Below are 23399 nucleotides of genomic sequence, written 5' to 3'. Positions count from 1 at the left end.
TTTAATATTTTGCACATTCTACTTGAACCTGTGTGCCTTTATTATTTTTTTTCTAAACTTTCAAATCAATTGCATTTATATGTTTTTATTATGGTTTATGACATTGAGAAAAAATGCAAGTATTAAATTTTTAAAATTAGAGATATATCTTGTAATGCATTATTCTATTTTTATATCAATTTAACATTCAAAGAAATAACAACATTTTAAATGTACTGTAATTTCTGATCTACATAAATATACAGATATGACATAAATATTTTAATTATGGAATATTATAAAAGACGGTCTGAAAGGTATTATGTAACTATTAAAGCACTGAATAGGAATAACATGCTTAGATGTTCAGTCACAAAAATTCTCATGTCTGGTGTTGAAAGCATCATGTGTTAAACAACTTCAACAGGATTACTTTTAACCTTAATATCTACCCACATTCAAGTGAATGACTTGTTTCTTTCTTTCATGTTAGCAATTTGAGGTGCCCTATGGTATTTATTGCAATTTTGAATTTCTTACAGAAAGTTTTCTGGCCGGAAATGTCACACAGTCTTTTAAAATCATTTACCAACTATTGGTTGAAATCAAATTGTTTATCTCTATGTTCTAGGTCAGGAATTCTATCTTTATTAGCTCTACAATTCAAGGACCAGTAAATGATGGAGTAATTGATAAAAATTAAATAACCTGTTAATTTCTTTTAAAATTCTGATCACAGAGGGCTAAATCAAGATACACATTTCTGTTTGTTGATTAATTTTCAGCACACCTGAGATAAAGGCCCCATCTGTCTGTCTGGTTGTTAACCTTGTATTCTGCAGAGCCACAGATCAAATTTCAACCAAATTTGGCACAGAGTATCCCTTTGGTAAATGGGATTCAAGTTTATTCAAATGAAGGACCACAACCTCTTGAAAGAAATGGGTGGGGTAATCAAAAAAGGCTAGAGTAAATGGGTTTCTTTAAAAAGATTCCTCCTCAAAAACCACTGGGCCAGACAAAAATGAAACTCATTTGAAAGCTTTTTTACGTAGTGTAGATTTAAATTTGTTAAAATCATGGGGTTAAGGCAAGGCCACTATTGGGGATAGAATGTATTGGAAAAAAAAATCTTTTCAAGAACCAGAAAAGCTTCCCTTCCCGACTTAGTGAAGATGATAAATTCCCGCCCTGGGATAGCATGGGCCGCAATAAGGAGATCAAAGTTTTACATTTTTTTCTTACGTATGTAGGAAAATTTGTTGTGTCGATCTGACACAAATGCCTCCTCAGCAACGAGGTTTTAAATATTTGAATATAGGAATATAAACTTAATGTCAATATGACGCGAATGCCCCTTTGGACGTTCAAATTTTAAAATACTTTTACTTGAAAGTCCAAGGATGTGAAAATAGCAATGCATTGTGGATAAAATGAAACAAAATGTTACTGCTTGTGTTTTATCGAATCAGTTGCCGATACCACGATATACACTGTACTTTAGTTGCATGAAAATGGTAAAAGAGCACTGCAGTACTTAACTAGTATCGATTCTGTTAACTTTGTAAAAATAAACTAGAGGTACTGTAAGCACAGAGCTCACAAAATGATACACCACTCTCCCATAGGAGTAAAATGACATCTCTTGGCAGTGTGTAAATGAGATTCTGTGAAAGTTCCATAATGATTGAATTTCGCTCAGGAGGAGTTACGTTAACAAAATGCATGGGTACTTCCTTTATCGAGTACAATGGCAAAGTCCATGTTTGCTACGGGAAACCCCAAATATCTGTCCGATCAGAACATAAAATAGGAGGTGCAGAGTGGCAGTATGTAATAAAGATTCTGTGGAAGCCTCATCAAATTTTATTCAGTGGTATAGGAGGAGTTGCGGATAAGAGATGGGTACCATCAGTGTTAAATAAAGAAAAGCAGTGTCCATGTTTTGCTATGAGAAACCCAAATATCTTTTCGATGGAAACGTAACGTAAGAGGTGCAAAATGGCACTATGTAATAAAGAATCAGTAAAAATTTCCTTAAATTGCATTCAGTGGTGAAAGAGGTGTTGCGTATAAGTGATGACCTCAGATATACCAAGAATGGTAACGTCCATGTTTTTGTTATGGGAAACCCCAAATATCTGTCCGATCGAAAGATAAAATACTATTATGCACTATGTAATACGATTTTGTGAAAGTCTCCTTAAATTTTATTCAGTAGTGTAGGAGGAGTTGCGGATAAGGGATGAACACTCCCAAATATTATAAAAAGAATGACAGTGTCCATATTTTGCTCTGGGAAACCCCAAATATGTGCCTGGTCGAAACATTAAATAGGAGGTCACAATGCCACTACGTAAGAAAGACTGTGAAAGTTTCATTAAATTGCATTCAGTTGTGTAAGAGGATCGAGTTGCGGATAATTGATGGCTACCCCTAACCCCTAAGTATAACGGACGGACACCCTCTTCACCATATACTCTCCTACCCCTCTCCCCCCCCCCCCCCAGCGTTTTTTAAGTAGGGGTATGAAAAAAAAAGAAAGAAGAAAGTACGTTATGGACCAAAATCGGCCCTGTCCCCAAATCTGATGAAGATATTTTTGAAACATGCCTAAGATGTCATCTTTTTAATTCAGCTTAATTTTTGTAATTATCTCAACTCAATTTTCCTACAACGCTATCTGAATATAGATAGTTTCTTTGGAAAATAACACTATGACGTTATGACGTCAACCTAGCGACGCTACGCAAATACGAGGGTTGTTGGAAAGTTTGTTATATTACTTTCAAGAAATATTAAAAAAGAACACATTTTCTCATATAAAATATTTATTTGAAGTTTCATTCCATTCGATTTAACAGAAATCAATTTACTTAATTTTTAAAATCAACATGTTTGGTATCCCTGGAGCTACATTAAAACGTCAAAAAACATTGCGTCATGGTGTTTTCAAAAAAAAAAAAATCTCCCTTTACATTTCACTCAGTTTGGTCCAATAGCCACTTATTAAAAACGTTTCTCCATCAATTTTATTTTATATTGCTAACAATCGTACCAGTAGAATTCAATTTTGTTTGTCCATGTTTTATTTCTTTTTTATTTTACCGCGTAACTGTGCATTTACAAGATCAGCAACTGTGAAGCGCCTCTCTCTTTCCATGACTTTAGCAACTCAAAGTTTCTGTTCAGATTTTTACAGATAATCCGTTTTCTCACAGACCGCCCTTGTCTGATACAGAATTTTAATCATTCGAATACAGCCTCTATCATTTATACACATATGCACAAATCGCTTTTGACATTTGCTTCCTACAATATTTCAGAGTTTATTCTGAAGATTTCCAGAGTACAACACAAAATTTTGTTATATATATACCTTTAAAATTGGTTTCTATATAAATCTATACGCATTCCTAATGTTGTACTGAGCGGTCATAAAAAAAAATCGATGTTTGGCCGCGGAGTAAGATATTTGACCTGTCGATGAGAAATTGGACCGCTTACGTTAAAATTGTGGGCGGGATCAGCTAAATTTCATTTGCAATCGTTGGTGTTCGACAGTGACAAAATTGACCAATTTTAACCGCAGTGTGATTTAATTTACATCATGGAAGCCTGCACAATATACAAAGGTATAACAAAACATTTATTGACTAGGTTCTCGGGCAAAATGCGTTTTGTTGACCCATCGAACGGATAAATAACGGCCCCAGAGTGAGACAAACAGTTTGGTTTTGGGGTCCGACAATATACGTACAAATAAAAGATTAATTTATATGATTTTAAAACGAGAGAGAGGGGGGGGGGGCAGAGTGAGAGAGAAATGCGTAACGTATATTTAATAGTACGTTTATTATAAGTGTCCGATTATTCTAATTCAAGCAAGAGTTTGATTTTTAAAAGCTAGACTATTTTTTATGCGAATTACTTGGTTTGTTTTTAAGATTGCATTAAGACTTTAACACTATTTTATAAATGTCAGATTCCCTATAAAAGTTTATGAGAAAGCATTAAAGATATTTTCGAAAAGTATTTGAAATTTTAATTAATAGATAACATTGAAAGGGCAAATTCCCCAGCCCATTCTCGCGACGCCATTCACGAATTTATCTAAGCAAAGTGTGTTTAAAACGTTTCTGTCTTGTCATCTGAAAAAAGTTTCCAAATTAAAAAAAAAAAACTGAAAAAGTACTGTCATTCGATTAATAATTTTATATGTCTCCAGATGGTTCTTCTCAAATGCACGAATCAAGTACCCCCCCCCCCCCCAAACAAGCTGTAGCACTTCTCTTGGATAGTTGGCATGGGCAACCTTCTATCGAATTTTCTTTAGCAACTTATTAAGGCTTTTTTCACCAACTTAGTATAGCTTCTCAAAAAAAAAAAAAAAAAAAAAAATAAATAAATAAATAAATAAATAAATAAATAAAATAAAATAAAAATAAACATGTATAAACATTTACTTTTTTGAAGAACACTTTTACGATCTTTTTTTTTAAATACGTAAATATAATTATAAATAACTACTGTTGCATGAAGTTTCGACTTTGTTGCTTGAAGTTTTGCTCAATATGAGAGCCTATCTTTAAGTAAGTATTGTGATCCTTTGATACCAAACCCATGGAGAGAATGATTATAGGCACTTTCAATCCATTTCAGGTAGAGCTCTCGCGCCGTGATCGGAAGGTCGTGTGTTCAAATCACGGCTGCGACCGACCTAAGTCGATAAAAAATAGGTAGCAACTGTTCCTTCGTCAAGCGCTCGGCACTTTGAAGTGAAAGTTGCGGGTCTTTCGGATGAGACCTAAAAACCGAGGCCCCGTGTCACGGTAGGTTCAAACTTTTTTCATGTTTTTTTTTCACAACCAATTTTCCCCCAATACACTAAATTCCTAAACTTTACCTATGCTACAGCAAATAGGGGGGGGGGGGGGTAGTCTTTCAAAGAACATTTTCAAAGTTCGGAAAAAAGTGGGAAGGGGCCCTGCGTCCCCGATTCTTCGTGCCTGATAAATAACTTGTTTTCAGACTTGTCCACAATGACAGATAATTTTGTTCCACAGTACTTATATTGTGTGAAACACTTACACTGCCATAATGGGGTGAAAGAGTTTTCTAGACAGGTAACATTGTGAAAAATGAACCCATCATCCAATACAGCTTTTTATTTTTTTTTTGTCCGAAATTCTTTTTTGGACCTTTCTGTCGCTTTCTCATTCCAGTCTTCTTTTAACTTCACTGGATCCTCGACAGATAAGAAATTACAACTCTGGTATATGTGGAATGATCTTAAGTAGAATATACGGGTTAAAAATAAAGAGCCATAGCTGCCTCTCAGACGACACGGCTGACTCAAGAATTTAAAAGGAAATCACCTGATTCTATTTATAGATATACCTTTTCAATTCAAGATCAAACTATGTAATATGATTTGAGGACGAGTGTTATATTTTCGTAGTTGCATGTATGTCAAATGACAATCATTTAATTTGTTCAGTACTCAAATTCTGAGACAAAAGATTTATAAAATCAATAAAAATAAAACAAGTAGCTATGAATTTGCAAACTTTAATAAAATAGTTTAGGACTGTTTTTTCCCGAGCTACTTTCAAAGTTTATATTGTGTATATTATAACTTTCTGAACTTATGTATATCATAAAACGTAATAAAGAAAAACGTAGAAAAGATACACAAAGAAAAACAAATTTAAGAAAGCATAAATGGAAAAATGTGGGACGAACTCGCTATCACCATATTTACATTCCAGCAATCATACCATTGCGCCAACGAAGTCAATGACTTTGAATGAATAAATTTAAGACAGATTGCTAAATCTTACGATTATATGAGAAGAAAGATTGAATATATATTTTCATCATTTTCAATATGAAGACCACCTTTTAACCAAAATTAGAAGTGCAGTCATATCCGAATAAAATCCTTCAAAAGTTTTTTTTTTCTGGTCAAGGGTGGTCTTTGACAACAGTTTGTCATCTTTAGGTGGATACCTCAATATTTACTATATACTCCATACAAACTGGATAATTTTCATATTTATCATATGAGGAAACTATTATTATTGAAATATCATTAATGTGTGGTATGGTTTTACGCATGTATAAACTAAGATTGTATGACAAAATTTTGATTAAACAATGGATTTAAGGAATCACTAGTAGAGTAGGCGAAAATACCTATCAAATGCGCTGTGGCTCTTTTACTAGGTGAAATATGAGCCTTTGTTTTTTATATTGCTTTGCATAATATTAACGGCAATGTCTACAATATACAGATGCAGATGCAACACGCTTATATTGTGCGTGTATTATAAAATCTAAAAATATATTGAAACATCAACAGTGCACTTGTATAAATGACTGAAAACATAAGACTTCAGAATATTAGTTAATCTGATCAGTCCTGACCAAGAGCATCCAAGAGATTGGGAATTTACCCCCCCCCCCCTTTCCAAAAAAAAGGTGTTGCAAGGGGACCTATTGTGACGTCATCTTTGAGTTTATTGCGTAATTTATTTACATACATGCAGACGTCAACTAGGCCGTTTCAGTAGCAAGATGATATAAAGGCTAGGATTTAAGCATTTTCTTTTCTGCAATAATACTTTTAGTGATTTCACTTATCAGCTGAACATTCTTATTTTATTGCTTTAGTATAATAAATTGATCTCTTCCCTTCTTGTTGGCAACATTTATCAAGTGTAAGGCTTGGTTGTTTAAAAAGATACCGTAATTTCTCAATTCTATAAAACATTTTTTTAGTTTTTATGCTATTTTCATGACAAATATATTTGTATGAGCAATATAAATATGGTTAATCAATGATAAATTTATTTCTTTAACATTATTACACGAAATACACCATTATTATTGCTCCTAGATAAGAACTTGCCTCTCGACTAACTTGGTATCCGCCACCGGAAATAGTCATGAAATGTCAAAATTAACAAACTGCACATTCCTCGAGCAAATTCTTACTATTATTTTTGCTTGTCTTTTATCAAATTATTTTCAAATATATATGTTTTATTTTGCTCGAGGGGTGTGCACTACTTCAATTTTGGGAATTTGTTGTAAAAATAGTGGAAAAAATAGCAATTTCCGGAAAGAACGGATGTTTAAATCCCGTGAATACCTCTAATCAACGTACTTGCGAAATTTTGTTATGCATATATCAAAACTACCAATCTTCTTCTACATGTACATAGTAGTTATATTTTTGCAAACTTGTATATCAAAATACGAAAAATTGTGGGCCTTCGAATAATACGTAACGTACTTAGTTCTTTAAAATCTTTATCATTGTAATATCGTTATTTTACATGACGTTTAAAATGTACACTGCAACTCTGTCCATTCAAGAATTTTAGAGGACGTTTAGTCTTTGTAATACTGTTCATAATACACACTTTTTATTATTGATAAAAACAATTTATTTCATCATTGGTCAATAAAATTAATGTCTATCGAATAAAAAGTAAGGAGTCCGACTGACTTGAATATACATGTATTTTTTTGCAAGTCCAAGGACTAAATAAGTCAATATATATACATGAAAGTGAGTCTGTAAATTATCATAATAGAGGTTAACACTAAGAAATTCATTATTTACAAGCTTATCAGACAAAAACTAGAAAAATGATGAAACTTATATAGAAATTTTCGAATTCTAAGAGTCAGAATTCTGGTGAGAATGGGGCCATCAGCAGGAAACTGAAGTGTGATAGGTAAATCATTAATATTATAAGTATACACTAAAAACCGTCTGATCATCTATAATGCATAGCCAAAAAAAATTATAAATAAATAAAAAAAAATGATAATATTAAATAAATAAATAAATAAATTTTGAAGAAAAGAGAAGTCCGGAAAACAGTAAATAATTAGAAATTTTCAAAGTCTAGGGGCAATAACTTTTGTGAAAATGGGTCAATCGTCATGAGACTTGAACTTGATCTGTAACTCATCAATATAAAGACAAAAACCAAAAATCAGCTCACAGCTAAAAAAAAGTCTGGAAAACTATGACAGAAAGACAGAATGATGTAATGACGGAAGGAAAAGGGTAACACTAAATCGCTATATGCAAACATTCTGATATCAAGTTTATATATAGTAATTCGTACTGTAAAATTCATATTTTACTAATATAATTTGCAATTGCAAACTGATAATTTGTAATTACAACTTGCTAATAATTTGTAATTTCAAATTGAATATTTGTAATTTCAAAATGATGATTTGTAAAGAAACTAAGGAAAGAGCTTCCGTAGAATTTTGGTCGAAGTCGTCCAATCTCACTAAAGTCGAGGCGTAATCGATGGAAAAAACTTGATCTAAATTTTTGTATATTAAGTTTATTTTACAATTAAAATGAAATAAACAGAGCAACTGGAACCTTAATATCAGGCCCATAAGAAGGGGGGGGGGGCGTGCCCCTTATAATTTTGTGAGTATATACTATACCATAGAAAACAAAGTCAATTTACGATTCTGCCCCCCTCAGGTCAGATGTTTTTTTTTTTCTCCCCTTCCAAACTGAAACTGCTTCCTACGGGCCTGGATATTCAAAATAAAATTTAGGTTTTAATATCCTCCCAAAATTCTTATATTTTTACAGCTCTAGAAACACGTAAAATAAGCAGTTCGTAATTTGACGTCGGTATTTGCCTATATTGTGCTAGATTTGAGGTCAAGTGATGATTTTCGGAAATACAAGTCCTCATAAGACAGGAAAGGGTCAAGGATCGCAAAAAATCTGTTTACTGCGCATTTTGACCGCGGAGAAACTATTCACTGCTCATGCACTTGGGTAGTCAGCAACATTATATAAGCCACAAAGGTGTTTCGGGGCAAATTATCGTGAATAGATACCGACCGTATCATCACATGGGAATGTGGAACAGCGAATCTCAATACCTGCGACATGAAATTTGGTATATGGAAGTGGTTAAGTTGAAGACTGACAATAGATTATATCTACAAGAATAAGTGTGAAACAGGAATGACTTAAAAAGAGAGTACACTAACTCTGGTAAGCCAACCCTCTTCTTTCAAGACAGTTTTTTAAGAATATCAGTATATATTTTTTTGTTTGTTGTTCGATTTGTTTTAGTCTGTATCTGTATGTTTTAAACTATCGAAATATTGAATTGATTGTAGGGTGAAATAGTCCCTTTGCCCTTTGATCAACTAATGCAAGATGAGTGGCATTTTATTATTCTTTTAAAAAAATATACATTTATGGATAAATTGATACACATTTAAATGAGATAAATTTTTATATATATATATATATATATATATATATATATATATATATATATATATATATATATATATATAAATCCAGATACACTTAGCGCTTTCGCCGTGCGGCTCTTCACAGTGTAAGGAGCCGCACGGCGAAAGCGCTAAGTGTATCAAATGGGAACTTGTTTGTTTATCTTGGATTTAATTTTAATTCATAAGTTACCTATACCATGGATTTTTACTACAGTTTCACTATAAAAATATATATATCAATTTTTTTCACAACTATTTTCAAATAATCAAATTACATTTTCTTCACCAGGAATGATGCGTTATTGACTAGCAACAGCAATCATCGAAGTGAAACTTATTTTCGCGCCTTTTTTTAAGAAGAAAGAATCAAGACAAAGAAGAAGATACCGTGGGGAGAGACGTTATCCCAGACTGTCGCGATACTCTTGCATGCTTTCTCTGCCTGCATAATCTTTTGTTGCACTAACAGAAATAGCTTATATTTTATGCAATTGATGTTACAGCATATGCAATTAATTGATCTGTTTTAAAAAAAAGTCGTGCTCTCCAAATTCTTATTTTGTATTCTATTGTAGACAATGTCACAGAGACAAAGGAACGCTCTGATATTTCATGCAATGCTGAAAATATAGAAATATTCCTTCCTAAAAATCTCCTCCCGGTGGCATCAAAAGTTACCTGGTTAGATCCAAACTGCAACATTGCCAGCAACAGTACCCATTACGTATCTACCGTGAAACATGGAGAATGTGGAACAACGGTTAGCCTCACGGCAGACAATGTTATTTTTGAAAACGAAATCAGAGCTAACCCTCTCTCAACAACAGATCATTTGTTGGACTTTGGAACCAAGCCATACACGATTCCGGTAAAATGTATATATCCCAGGAAGGAAATGGCGTTATCATCATATAAGCCCGTTAAACAGCAGGTGCGAGTTTATGAAAAGCGATTTGGACATCTGGATATAGATATGCGACAGTTTGAAACAGATCAGTTTAGTCATGCTCTTGACAACTCTACTATTCCGAAACTAGAACTGAACTCCGATACCTTTATAAAAGTTGAACTGCAAAACTTTGGCTCTGCTGATCTCGGAATACACCTTGACACATGCATAGCAACAAAAACTCCCACGCCATATGATAATATGTTTATAAAATTAATTGAAAATGGGTAAGTCACCTAATCCAAAGTCTCTAATTTAGAGAAAAAAATAAATAGAAAAGAAGGCAACCCCAGATCTCACTAATGAAAATGTATAATTACTAAAACCTTTTCAATACTTTAATTGTAGATGCCCAAAAGTCAACTTTGTTCATCTTCTTCCTTCCTCAGCCCTTGAGGCAAGGTTCAGTTTGAGGGCATTCGAGTTTACGTCTAGTCAATCTAACATTGTCTACATCCACTGTCAGGCTTCCGTGTGCCTGGCGAATTCCTCTCAATGTAACCCCGATTGTTCATCCAGCGATCGAACGAAGCGTGACGTCAGCTCTGGCCCCTCCCACTTGCTGTCTATGGGTCCTTTGGTGCTTTCTGTAGAAAGTGGTAAGTTCTAAACCATATCAGTGTCACAGCGTCTATAAATACATATGTAACAATTAAGCAAGTCATTTGAACACATGTTGAAAATGTCAAAGCCCGAGTTCAAAATTCTTGTCTTCGATATTAATCAGATTGGGTGATAATGTAGAAGATATAGGACAAATGTATGATGTACTGAGAGACCTGCTTGCATTCGCGCATTTTGGGCGAGAGCGCGAGATAATTCTAGAGGACCACAACGCGATTGAGAGAAATCAATTAAGATCCCCATGCATTGTCTCTTGTTCCCTTGCGTTGTCGCTCGCGCATTCTCGTGTTATCGCCGCTTTATTCTCGCTGTCTTGTTGTCTCTTGTTTTCGCAAGCTGGTGACCTTATCAGATTGTTGTCTTCAAAATTCAAAGAGCAAGACGAAAATTTTTGACCAGAGAATAGCGGTCTATTATAATAATTCAATTACTATAGTACTGGTGCACAAACTTCTATGTCGGGTAGTATATTTCCTTTCGTGATGAAGATAACTTTTGTATTTTGGTTTTAAACAGATTGTACAAGAATAATATACAAGTTCTATCACATTACGGCTGTTAAGTATACAGTTAAAACACGTTGTATGTAGCAAAGAGTGTCAATTACCAATTTTTATTTTGTTCTACATTTTCAGCTCCTTCTTCAAATCTGATCGCAAACATCATTGCAGGAGTGTCTGTCGCTTTTGCAGTAATAGCCATGGTGATTGCCACAAAGGAATGGCGAAAGAAAAGAACTGTAGTTGTCAGTGACAAAAGCTTGGGCAAAATTGACTCTTAAAAGTTGTTTAGCAAAATTGATTGAAAATGTTAGAGATGCTTGAGCGTTGCAATGATAAGCTTTCTCATAAAGTGAATGTACATAATTACCGTATGTAAGATAAAGCATAGAAGGATTATATAATGTATTGAATGCTAATATTCTTGAAAAATTCTAATAAGTAAAATGTTATCTTTGGAAGATACCCGAATAGTTTCCAAAATTGTCAATATTAAAATGATCCTAAATATCTATTTGTTGATATATATATATATATATATATATATATATATATATATATATATATATATATATATATATATATATATATATATATATATAAAGTAGTGTTTTCGAATCACGGCCGCGACTGATCTAAGTCGATAAAAAATAGGCAGCAACTGTTCCTTCGCCAAGCGCTCGGCACTTTGGAGTGAAAGTTGCGGGTCTTTCGGAAAAAACCGAGGCCCCGTGTCAATGTAGGCGTTGGCACGATAAAGAACCCTCGCTGCTCAATGGCCCTGGGTGCCGAGTAAAGATCTAAATTTGAAGCCCTTCAGCGGTATATGGTGACGTCTCTGCATGAGTGAAAAATTCTCGAACTGGACATAAAACAACACACAATCAATCAGTCAATCATTAAAGGGGATGCAATGCTGTTGATATGCAAATCTTAATTTTTACTAGCTGGTGATGTATATCGTTTTGTAGATAAATCGACAAAATAATGAACGAATGTACATCACTGACAATATTTAAGTACATGTAGTCTTCGGAAACCGGGTTTTCCAACAATCTGTTGGATTCTCTATCATGGTTACTTGTTTAACACCGTTATTAGCAGACCTGTTTTTATATTAAAGCAGAATTAATACATTCAAAATCTCCTACCCGAAACTAAAAAGTCCCTTCTGGTGGTCTTTAACTCGTACAGAAATTTCGACGACATTTCATCAATTTACAATATCCATTTTCATTGCTACATTGATTCGATATATATCTGCTTCGTATTTGGATATTTTACTAGAGACAGAAATTTATGGCAAACTAACAACTAAACTTTGTGATGAACGTGATGACTTCAAATTTTTTATCATCTTCCTGTATTTAATATGGAGTTTATGTCTCTCAGTTGAATCGATACGCAAAATGCAGGTTATTGACAAAAAAGTTGATGATCCAAGAATATCAACAATCTCGTTTAGAGTCAAAATTTCGCAAATTTCGATGCAATGACATTGTTTGCAAATACAACCTGTTGTTAGGTCGAGAATATTAAACGTATTTTTTCTTACAAATTGTTAGGCTATTATTTTCATTCATTTTTTCCGTTTCCTGATCATGAAAAGGGACACACGGCGGGTATGATCAGTCGACAGGGGATGCTTACTTTTGCATGGCACCTGATCCCACCTCTGCTTTCAGAGGTCCTTGTTTTCTCTTCTCACAATTCGCATATTTTTTTATGACATCAAATTCATATCTTGCTCACAATATAATTATATAAGCGGTATAAATTATTTTTTTAATTCAATCAAAGGAAAAAAAATTTCAATATTTGAATGATACAAAAATGATTAAAGTATTGAAACTATCTATCTTGTTCCCTTGTTGCGTGACCAAAATGCGTGAGTTTTACGGAAAAAAAAACTCTTAAAATATTATGAATCGCATTCGATATCCGTAGTACATATAGCATTATCGAGGAAAACTGACACTGGTAGGGAGATCAACAGCTGTTGAATTTAAGTACACATATATATACCCTTTTTGTCTCTGAACCTAGTTTTTGAGAGAGTTTGCTTGTCTATTTGTACCATGTTTTTTGGAACTGGAAATATTATTTTATCGGTACTGGCTCTAGTGGTGACTCTAGGGCAAGTGTACTGCCAAAACAATGAAGCAGGGACACTGAAGAAAATTGATGATTGTCGTAAAAAATGTGCAGATGACCCGATACCTCTTTGTAGGAAAGCAGACGCACGTTGGGATTGCATTAGGAAATTCTATGCGTACTGCAGAGATTGCCAAAAGTTTGAAAGAGAGTTAAAGAAATCGCTCAAAAACCCAGTAATCGCAAACATCAACAATGACTGCACACCAATATGCCGCACCAAATTCCGACGAGTTTGCTACCGGGGAAAGTGTACCACTAAAAGTAAAAAGAAGTGTAAACCAGGCTGTGCTGGTGGAAAACCCAAGCGTAAATGTTGGACAAAATGTCGAAAAGTTAACAAGAAAGTATGTCAAAATGGAAAATGTACCCGGAAACAGCAGCTAATTTGTAAAGAAAATTGCAAGGTAATAATATATAGTTATCAATTATCATCGTATATTATATTCTTATTATATAATATTGATATATTAATAATATAATATATATATTATATAGGGAGATGATATAAAAGTTTTTTGTATTTCAATTTTTGAAATAAATTTATACTTACTGTGTTTTTTTGTTTCAGGTCTAACAATACCAGCAGCTTATTTCGAAACAAAAAATAATTATTAAAGAATAAATGAATACCAAATGCTTTTTTTCTTTCAATTTTTCATTAACTGGGCGTTTACATGTTATTTGTGTTTAGACTAGGACATTGATCATTTGATTCGAACATATTTTATTGTAATTATAAATAAATAGGTATTGTATATAAACAATTAAAGGGATGGGCACAAATTCTTAAAACTTAGAACGCCTTCTCCCTAGCATTGATTAAAAGTGTACACTATTTAAACCACTAATGATATTACAGACTTAATTAATTTCTCTGTGATGGGACGAACAAATTAACAAATGTTTCAATTGCTACATGTTTCAACCCCCTTCCATTTTTAAAGTTATACCTTAACCATAATTCTGCCAAAGAAGCGGTAATACGTTATTTTTTCTAGGTCTCAAGATCATAAACTGAGAACAGATTAAAATTAATATAAGCTACACTGTATGAAAAAATTCTGAAAATTGTACTTGAATATCAGACAAACTTGCAATTTTAAAACATGTTTGTTAAATTAAATCTAATATATTCAAAATCTAAATTTTGACTTCAGTATGTTTTCTCTATTAGCAAGTTTCCTCACAAGAATTGAAGTACATGTACATTACCAGACAATTATACAAGATTCCACTGGATAGCACGATGTATTTCCCACATAGCCCTCATAGCCCTATATGGAAATCTGTTAAACTGCTGATATCCCAATTTTTGGTGTGTTTTTTTCTGACACATTTTGAAACTAGTTTAGAAATCTCAAAATAATGATAATAAATATTTTTGGTTAATTACGAAACGACAGAAAAAAAATTCGATAAACCTTAATGTCATAAGGTCATAATTCTTTTAAGTATTTATTCATTTATTTTATTTTATTTTATTTATTTATTTTTTTTTTTTTTTGAGTCCAAGAAAAAATGTTTAGAATATTTAAATAATACACAAATGAGGTGAGAGTTAATACGTGTTAGAAATATAATATGATAATTTACAGTGCGTGAGTTTCAGCACTAAATATTACAATCTGCTGTACTTATGATGCTGCTGATTGAAGTTGATACTATGATAGGGAAAACAGCAGCTGTTGAATGTAACCGCCGATTCTTATTCCTCTTTTTAAAACTGACTGTAGCTTTTTTTTAAGTTAGTTTTTAGCTCTACTGGTCAGAGACCAGAAGAGCTTATGCGATAGTCAGGTGTCCGTCCATCTGTCTGTCTGTAAACAATTTTTCAAAATGCTACTCCTCCTACAGTTTTGGTCTGATTTCAGTATAACTTGGCACACAAATAAACTATACTAAGATACATAATTTTGTATATCGGTTTTTGATTTTGGTGAACTGTGTTGCCATGGTTTCTAAAAATAGAAATTTCTCTGAAATACATGCAAAATGCTACTCTTTCTACAGTTTTGGTCTGATTTCAATATAACTTGGCACTTATCGGTTTTTGATTTCAGTGAACGGTGTTGCCATGGTTTCTAAAAATAGAAAATTCTGTGAAATACATTCAAAATGCTACTCCTCCTACAGTTTTGATCTGATTTCAATATAACTTGGCACACAAGTAGACTACACTAAGAGACATAATTCTGTGTATGAGTTTTTGATTTAGATATACGGTGTTGCCATGGTTACTAAAAATAGGAATTTCTGTGCAATACCTTCAAAACGCTACTCCTCCTACATTTTTAGTCTGATTTCAATATAACTTGGCACACAAGTAGATTACACTGAGATTCATAATTCTGTATATCCATTTTTGGCGAAGTGTTGCCATGGTTACAAAAAAATTGAAATTTCTTTGATATACTTTCGCCTACTTCGCCTACAGTTTGGTCTGATTTTAATATAACGTGACATGCAAGTAGACTACACAAAGATACACAATTGTCTTTATCGTTGTTTGATTTAAATGAATGATGTTACCATGGTAGCTAAAAAATCAAAATTTCTTTAAAATTCTTTTAAAAGGCTACTCCTTCTACAGTTTTAGTCTGATTTCATTTCATCCTGCAACAAAAAAAAAGAGTAAAACAAGGATTATCATTTATTTATTGCTGTTGCAAAGTTTCAAGTCCAAGTGCTACTTTTCTCTTCCTTTGTTATAAGTACAAACCAGTAGAGCTACAGTCTCGACAGAGACTTCCCGTTTTTCTATTAATACTATGATTATAGCAATAATAGACGCTGTTCTACAAGTACTGGCTCTAGTGGCAATTATATGGCAAGTTTCCTGCCAAGAAAAAAAAGACTTATGGTAGATAAGAATGATTCAGAGACGCTAATGAAAATTAATGAATGTCACAAGAAAGTTTCAGATGACTCGAGAAGACTGTATAGAAATGAGAAAAAATTGAAACGATAAAATTTGTACAATTTGGAATAAGAAAGAAAATTCTCAGTTAATTCTCAGTCAATTTACAAATTTTGTTCATAACTTGGAACTTGTGACAATAATTTATCTTGCCACAGGGTATAGCATGTATTCCGAGTGTGAAGATTTGCATGGGATATTGCGCGATATTGAGCGATAAATAGTTTGCTAACACCTTTCCGTAGAGATTTGTGTTTCATAATGGAATATACAGTCCAAAGAATATAGCGAGTAAGGCAGTTGCTCTCTGAGAAGTGGCTGAAGCAGAATAAATATCGAAATGATACATATTAATATAGGCAGGGATCTATATACTAAGTATATTCGTCCATGATAGAAGTCATTTATTTTTACTATGGGAGTATCGGCAATATTTAAAATAAATAAATAAATAATTAAAAAAAATAATTAAATGATGAAAGTAAAATAAAATAAATAAACATACCGAGTTTAATAATTATTAGTTTTTTGAACAGAAAAATGAAGCAAGGCCGAAGATCGTCTAAACATTCGGAAATAAACGTTGTTTTCAAATGTTTAGATATATACGAGTATGTCATAGCAATTTTAGCTTGAACTAAAATGGAACGTTATGCTCCATCGTGGACTACATACTTTGTTAATTACATTGTATAAGACATAAACTGCAAGAATAAATTTAGATAATTGATACATATAATTTGATCCTGGTTAAAAAGGAACTTTTATTTAATTTTATTCATAGTATAAATATAGATATACTTTTTTTAGTAAACGATTTTTCATTAATTAAATGTCCTTTTATTTCTTTTTGAAGACTGAGAAAAATACATGGTATTTTTTTTTTAACTGAGTAATGATCTTTTCCTTTCTTTCGTTCTTTTTTCCTTCTCTCTCTTTCTCTTCAACAAATACACCTCCTCCGTACAAATACACCTCCTCAGTCAGACTCCGCTTATTGGAAGTTCTACGTCTACGACATGTTTTGTGAAACGGTCCTATACGTTCACGTAAAATAACCGTAAACGTAATCGTACGTTTACGATCTACGATTTGTTAGTGAAACGGTCGCCAGGCTAGTAGACTGACATAAAGACAGACTCAAATCTCTTTTGGAGGATTGTTGCAAACACGTATTAATAAAATAATAAATTGTTATTTCTAAAAATTTCAATTTAATTATTCATGCGACACATGCGTTCCTTGGAACACTCTATTTATTTCATTGAGATGCATTCAAAACAATTCCATATATCAGCAGACCCTAGTACCAGCCCTGTGTTTTCAGTATAGTGTAGATATGTTGCCGATTTAGCATTGAATTTAATTTTTTTCATTCAAACCCCCTATCCCTACCCCACCTTTAACCCCCACCCTCGCATAGACAGTTACATACTGAGTGCTTCTTTTTGTTACAGTAGATCTAATTATTTCCAATAGTCTAATTCATTTTAAAAAAGGAGAGAAAACGAAAGAATCGACCCCCACCCCTACCCACTTTCTCAATGAAAAGAATTTTCGATGTGGGACATTTTCGTTGTTTTGTATTTATTTAAAAAAAAAAATTCAAGTTTTCTCCTTACCTCCACCCCACCCCCTTTTATATGCGTTGCAACGTGCCTCACAGATCTGGATAAGGATCGTAGGTTTCGTACTCCTTGGGATACTTATATCAGTGCAGTTTAGCTGTTGTATGTGATTGCATACCTTTCTTTGTTATGCTCATAAGTTGAAGCAATTATAGCGGTTTCGGAGTTTGTTTCGTATATACTCTCATCATGATTCCGATTTAAATCATAAAACCGAACCTGTACATGTAAGTCATAAAAAGGCTTTGAACGTATTTTTCAGTTCATTTCATATTAGAAGCCTATTAAAAAAAAAAAACCCTCAGAAAATTATATTATTGCAAATCTAGAATAGGTTACTTTTTCAAAATTATTTTTTATTAATATATAAATTAATTTTACGGTGGCTTGTATAGGACATGGTATAAGAATTTTTTTTATTAATTCGTGGCCACGAAATAAACTTCGTGGGAACGAAATAAAATTCGTGACCACGAATTTTTATTTCACAATTATATGTGCATATAGTGTTAAAATGATAATTTGCTATGGACCAAGTGAGAGTCTGTCCCATGACACACAGACACAGTTAGATTATTGTAACTGGCCCGCACTGATGAACATCATTATAAATACCCGTATATTTAATTTGTATATATATTAGAAGCAGCTGAGAATTGGTACATGTATAACCAGTTAGATTTTGGTTATAAAGTTATAAAAGTAATTCCTGGACTATATCCATTGTTTTAGCGTAAACGGGGAAAAAGGAATGTTGGCGGGTAATACAGTAGCGGCGCTGTGGGCCGTAACACAACGTAAATGAGAGAAGGTGCCGTATTCCCTATGGTCTTCCAATATTAAGTCCAAGAACTGGTAAATCAGGTTTCCGAATTTTTTATAGACGATGGTAAATAACAATCAACATGAATTTCAACAACTAGCTTACACGTCTGAACCGAGTTGGATGTGGCCGGTAGAGCATCGGGCCTCCAAACTAAAGAGGGTATAATGGACATAGCTTTTTGTGAGATAGAGAGTAAACAATAATTGAATTATGACACTAGCTGAGTTAATTGATGGACAGGTGTGTTTCTTTGATGGAATGGACATAAAAGACATTGCTAAATAATTATATAAACAAAGTTATTGATATTAGATTAACAGGTCCCGAGGCATTTACACCTAACGAGTATCAATTCTTTTGACACGTCACTTAAAGTCAATTGGAATGTCTTAATCCTGTTTCAAAGAGAATGAGATTCAATCAACTAAATAATAGACACACAATGATAATAGATAGAGAATTTAACAGATAAATGTCCAAATTTTGTAAAATATATTTAAAGAGTTATTTATTTCAAAAATGTTAATTTTGCTCGGTGATACATGCATTATGAACATAGTCTAGATGTAAAAAAAAAAAAAAAAAAAAAAAAAAAAAAAAGCTCTCTCTTTTGCTCTGTGCCCAAAATTAAAACAAATTATTCAAGCCGATTCAATTGACTGTTCTGGAGTTTAAGGCAGTTCAATGATACTTCATCCAAAATGACATTCTAACCAAAAAGCGCCCCGTGCCCCCCCCCCCCGGTTCCTACGGCCATGCATTACACAAATATCCCGTTGGCTCATTCCAATTGAATTATAATTATATATAAGTTCGTTCATCTTGAATGACATAAAACAGAAGAAGCTAAAAATGGCATTATGTAGCACAACTTTATTTCGTGGCCACGAATTTTTATTCCGTTCTCACGAATTTTTATTTCGTGGCCACGAATTAATAAAAAAAATTCTCATACCATGTCCTATACCAGCCACCGTACAATTTGGTGTTAATTTAGTTTGGTTCTATGTTCGTAATGTACTTTGGATAAAAATCTTGGGACACTTTACAGCTACATGTACGTTACAGGTATAAGGGAGGCGAAACCACTCAGAGCGAACATATGTAATTGGGGCGAACCCACCCGTTACCGGACTGTCCTGGTTCTGGCGCGAAACGTCAGGACGGTCAGTAGGGTAGAGTGGGGTAATTTCGACCACTTATGCTGATTTGTGGCTTTCAATCCACAAAACACGACTGTTTTCAAATGTACTAGTTTAAAAAAGATTCAAAGTGATTGAGATTGATTTTTTCTTCATATTTTTCTGCTTTAGGAGTTAAACATGCATAAAGAATAATGAATTGGTTTAAAAACAAGTAAGCATATTGCGTGGGTTAATTTCGACCGGCCTCGGGGTAATTTCGACCACAACAAACATCAAAAAGAAAGATAACTCTTGCAATGCAAGTAAACTTTACCTGTCGCACTTTATTCAAAATTTATGGTCCCGTCCGAGAAACTATATTGCCTTATTTAGAAAATACGTGTATCTATCTCTATCTCTCTCAATAAAAAGATTAAAATGGATAAGTACTAGTATCCATACAGTAAAGAAATGGGTTGGGTTACTTAAGCTTTTTAATGCTGTCTTATTGACGTCTTAATTCTTATTCCTTATTCTAAATTCTGCTTTTAATTCGCCAACTCTATATTTTAAAATTGTGATATATATAATTATGCAAATAGATGAAATTTTCTCAGATTCCACAAATAATTTCTTTGATACGATTTTTAATATGTAAAACCCAAAAGTGATTTTATTTAATATCGTCTTTTCACAACACAATCATTCAGATTGTATATATATGTATAAGGTTTGAGCATAGCATTAGAATTGCGTATATTTTTCTTCATTAATTTTTACCATTTACACATTCAATTGGAAATCGTTGTATTACGTATTTTACGTGTTTTTTTAAATTCTGAAAAGAGATAAATCCTGAGAAATTCGATCAAGTCAATTAAATAAAGATTTACAAAAGCAAAGTCCTCTGAAATCCCCCCCCCCCCGAAAAAAAAACCAAACTCAAACAAATCATTAATAACGTGTAACATCATAGTGTTTTTTTTTTTTTATTGTTTTGTTTTTTGTTTCTTTGTTTCAAGATACTTGTGGCTCTTTTGGGTGTTGTTCTGATATTTTGGATACTATTTGGATTTGTGTACCTGGACTGTGTGATACGATCTTAATACGACTGGTTCGTTGGTTTTTCGATAGCCCCAGTCTTATCCGTCAAAGTTTAGGCATTCGTAATAATGAAAAAAAAAATTACAAAAACCTTATTTTTTTTTTTACATACAATTAATATTGCCTGCATCCTCTATTTTGTTAATTTGACTGGTTTGGAAACTTTTGGATTGCTCTCGCCATGTGCTATTTCATAGCCAGTGCCGACTCCGTGTTCTCTCGCACGTCGATCAGTGATGCACCCTCGTGAACGGCCCGGACAATATACTAGTATATAGCTAGATATGCATATGTTAATTAATCTGACATATTTTTTTTTAAATATAAAAGGTTATAGGTAGATAATATTGTACATATACAGTATAATCATTTTTTTTTTGAAGATCTAACTCTGCATTGCATTAAACAGCTTACACATATTTCTGAATAAGTGGTCGAATTTACCCCGCGTCCTTAAAATCAGTAGGGGTAATTTCGACCAAAATCAAATGGACGTTTCTTGTGCATTTTGAGAGAAATCCAAGATAAATTTGTACAATTCTGCAACTTAAAGATATTCCAAGAAAAAATAAAACAATTTTAATTTAATTCATGCTGTAGACTGTTGAACAAGGTTAAACTTAAAAAGAGGTTGTACGAGTTGTCTCTCTTGCATTTCCTTGATAAATCAAGCGCATTGAAGACAGGGACTTCGAACGTCAAACTGGAGACATAAATAATAGTAAAAATATTATTTATATCACTGATCAAGCCATATTTGCGATGAATAATTACACTAGGACACACAATTTGAAGAATAGTTTTCTATAATTCCGAATAAATTAAACATGTCTCAACATTTCCGTAGATCTTCGTGTAGTATTGTGTTCCTGTGGTCGAAATTAAACGGTGGTCGAAATTACCCTGACTTACCCTAATCAGTAATCAAAATGACTTCTAAACAAGCCACTGATGGTATAAAGTTTTTTCTTGACAATGTCCACATTTTGTCATTTCGATTCTTAGAACTTGGTTATAAAAAAAGTATTTAATGGAAACGCTAGTTTTCCTTTCTCAAAAGCTTCGTGTGGATCAAGGCTTATTCGATGTACTCGCGGAATTGGTTTTGAAGCCCTCAAATTTTTGGATGTGTTTCCTCTTGGAAAAGCTTTGTTGGACAATCTACTAGAAACCAGAAACCATGGAAACAAAGAACTAACTAGACAAGAGAAAACAGCTGTTAATGTTTTGCATAAATATTTCGAAGAAAAGGGTAAGTATCACAGGCGTTTGTTTCATACAGTCTACTGGTTAGAGACCAGAAGAGCTTATGCGATAGGAAGGTGTCCGTCGTCCGTCTGTCTGTAAACAATTTTTCAAAACGCTACTCCTCCTTCAATTTTGGTCTGATTTCAATATAACTCGGCACACAAGTAGACTACACTAAGATACATTACATAGTGCATCAGTTTTTGATTTTGTAGAGTGGTGTCGCCATGGTTACTAAAAATAGAAATTTCCGTGAAATTCCTTTAAAACTCTACTCCTCCTACAGTTTTGGTTTGATTTCAATATAACTGGGCACCCAAGTATACAACATTAAAGATACATTATTCAGTCCATCAGTTTTTGATTTTGTTGGACAGTGTTGCCATGGTTACTAAAAATATAAATTTCTGTGAAATTCCCTTAAATCACTACTCTCCCTACAGTTTTGGTCTGATTTCAATATAACTTGGCACACAAGTAGACTACTGGATTGGAGACGATTTAGAATGTCAGTTTTTGATTCTGATGAACAGTGTTGCCATGGTTTCTTAAAGTAGAAATTTCCGTGAAAAACATTCAAAACACTACTCCTCCTACAGTTTTGGTCCGATTTCAATATAACTAGCCACACAAATAGACTACACTAAGATACATAATTCTCAGTATTGGATTTTGATTTTGTGAATGGTGTTGCCATGGTTACTAAAAATAGAAATTTCTGTGAAATACTTTCAAAATGCTACTCCTCCTACAGTTTTGGTCTGATTTCATTATAACTTGGCACACAAGTAGACTACACTAAGATACATACAGTAAAACTCGGTTATAACGAAGTCACTGGTATTGATGAATAATCAAAGAAAAATCATAATCGATAATCGGTTGTAATCGGAAATACTAGATTGATATGTAATGGATTGATATTCGGCTAAAATCGGGTTTTTTACCTTTTCAAATAAAATAAGAGATTCATTAACATGTTAAAGCATAATCACAAAAACAATATTTGTATCCTTCTTCTATTCAGAGTTTAATAA

The 23399-nt window shown here is 33.1% G+C and overlaps 1 protein-coding gene across 1 annotated transcript; it reads left to right on the top strand.

The window, feature by feature from the left end:
- The first annotated feature begins 9426 nt into the window (after window positions 1-9426).
- On the top strand, window positions 9427-11868 carry LOC133204749 (pancreatic secretory granule membrane major glycoprotein GP2-like). The gene is made up of 4 exons (XM_061340491.1): window positions 9427-9440; window positions 9823-10461; window positions 10583-10833; window positions 11494-11868. Exons 1-4 carry the CDS (start codon window positions 9427-9429, stop codon window positions 11637-11639), a joined length of 1050 nt encoding a protein of 349 aa, XP_061196475.1. The 3' UTR covers window positions 11640-11868.
- The last annotated feature ends 11531 nt before the right edge of the window (window positions 11869-23399 follow it).

This window comes from Saccostrea echinata, unplaced genomic scaffold (assembly GCF_033153115.1).
Source record: "Saccostrea echinata isolate AGI-Se365-2 ecotype Australia unplaced genomic scaffold, CSIRO_AGI_Sech_v1 ptg000054l, whole genome shotgun sequence".
Taxonomy (NCBI): Eukaryota; Metazoa; Mollusca; class Bivalvia; order Ostreida; family Ostreidae; genus Saccostrea; species Saccostrea echinata.
This window is presented reverse-complemented; position numbering and strand designations above follow the sequence as displayed.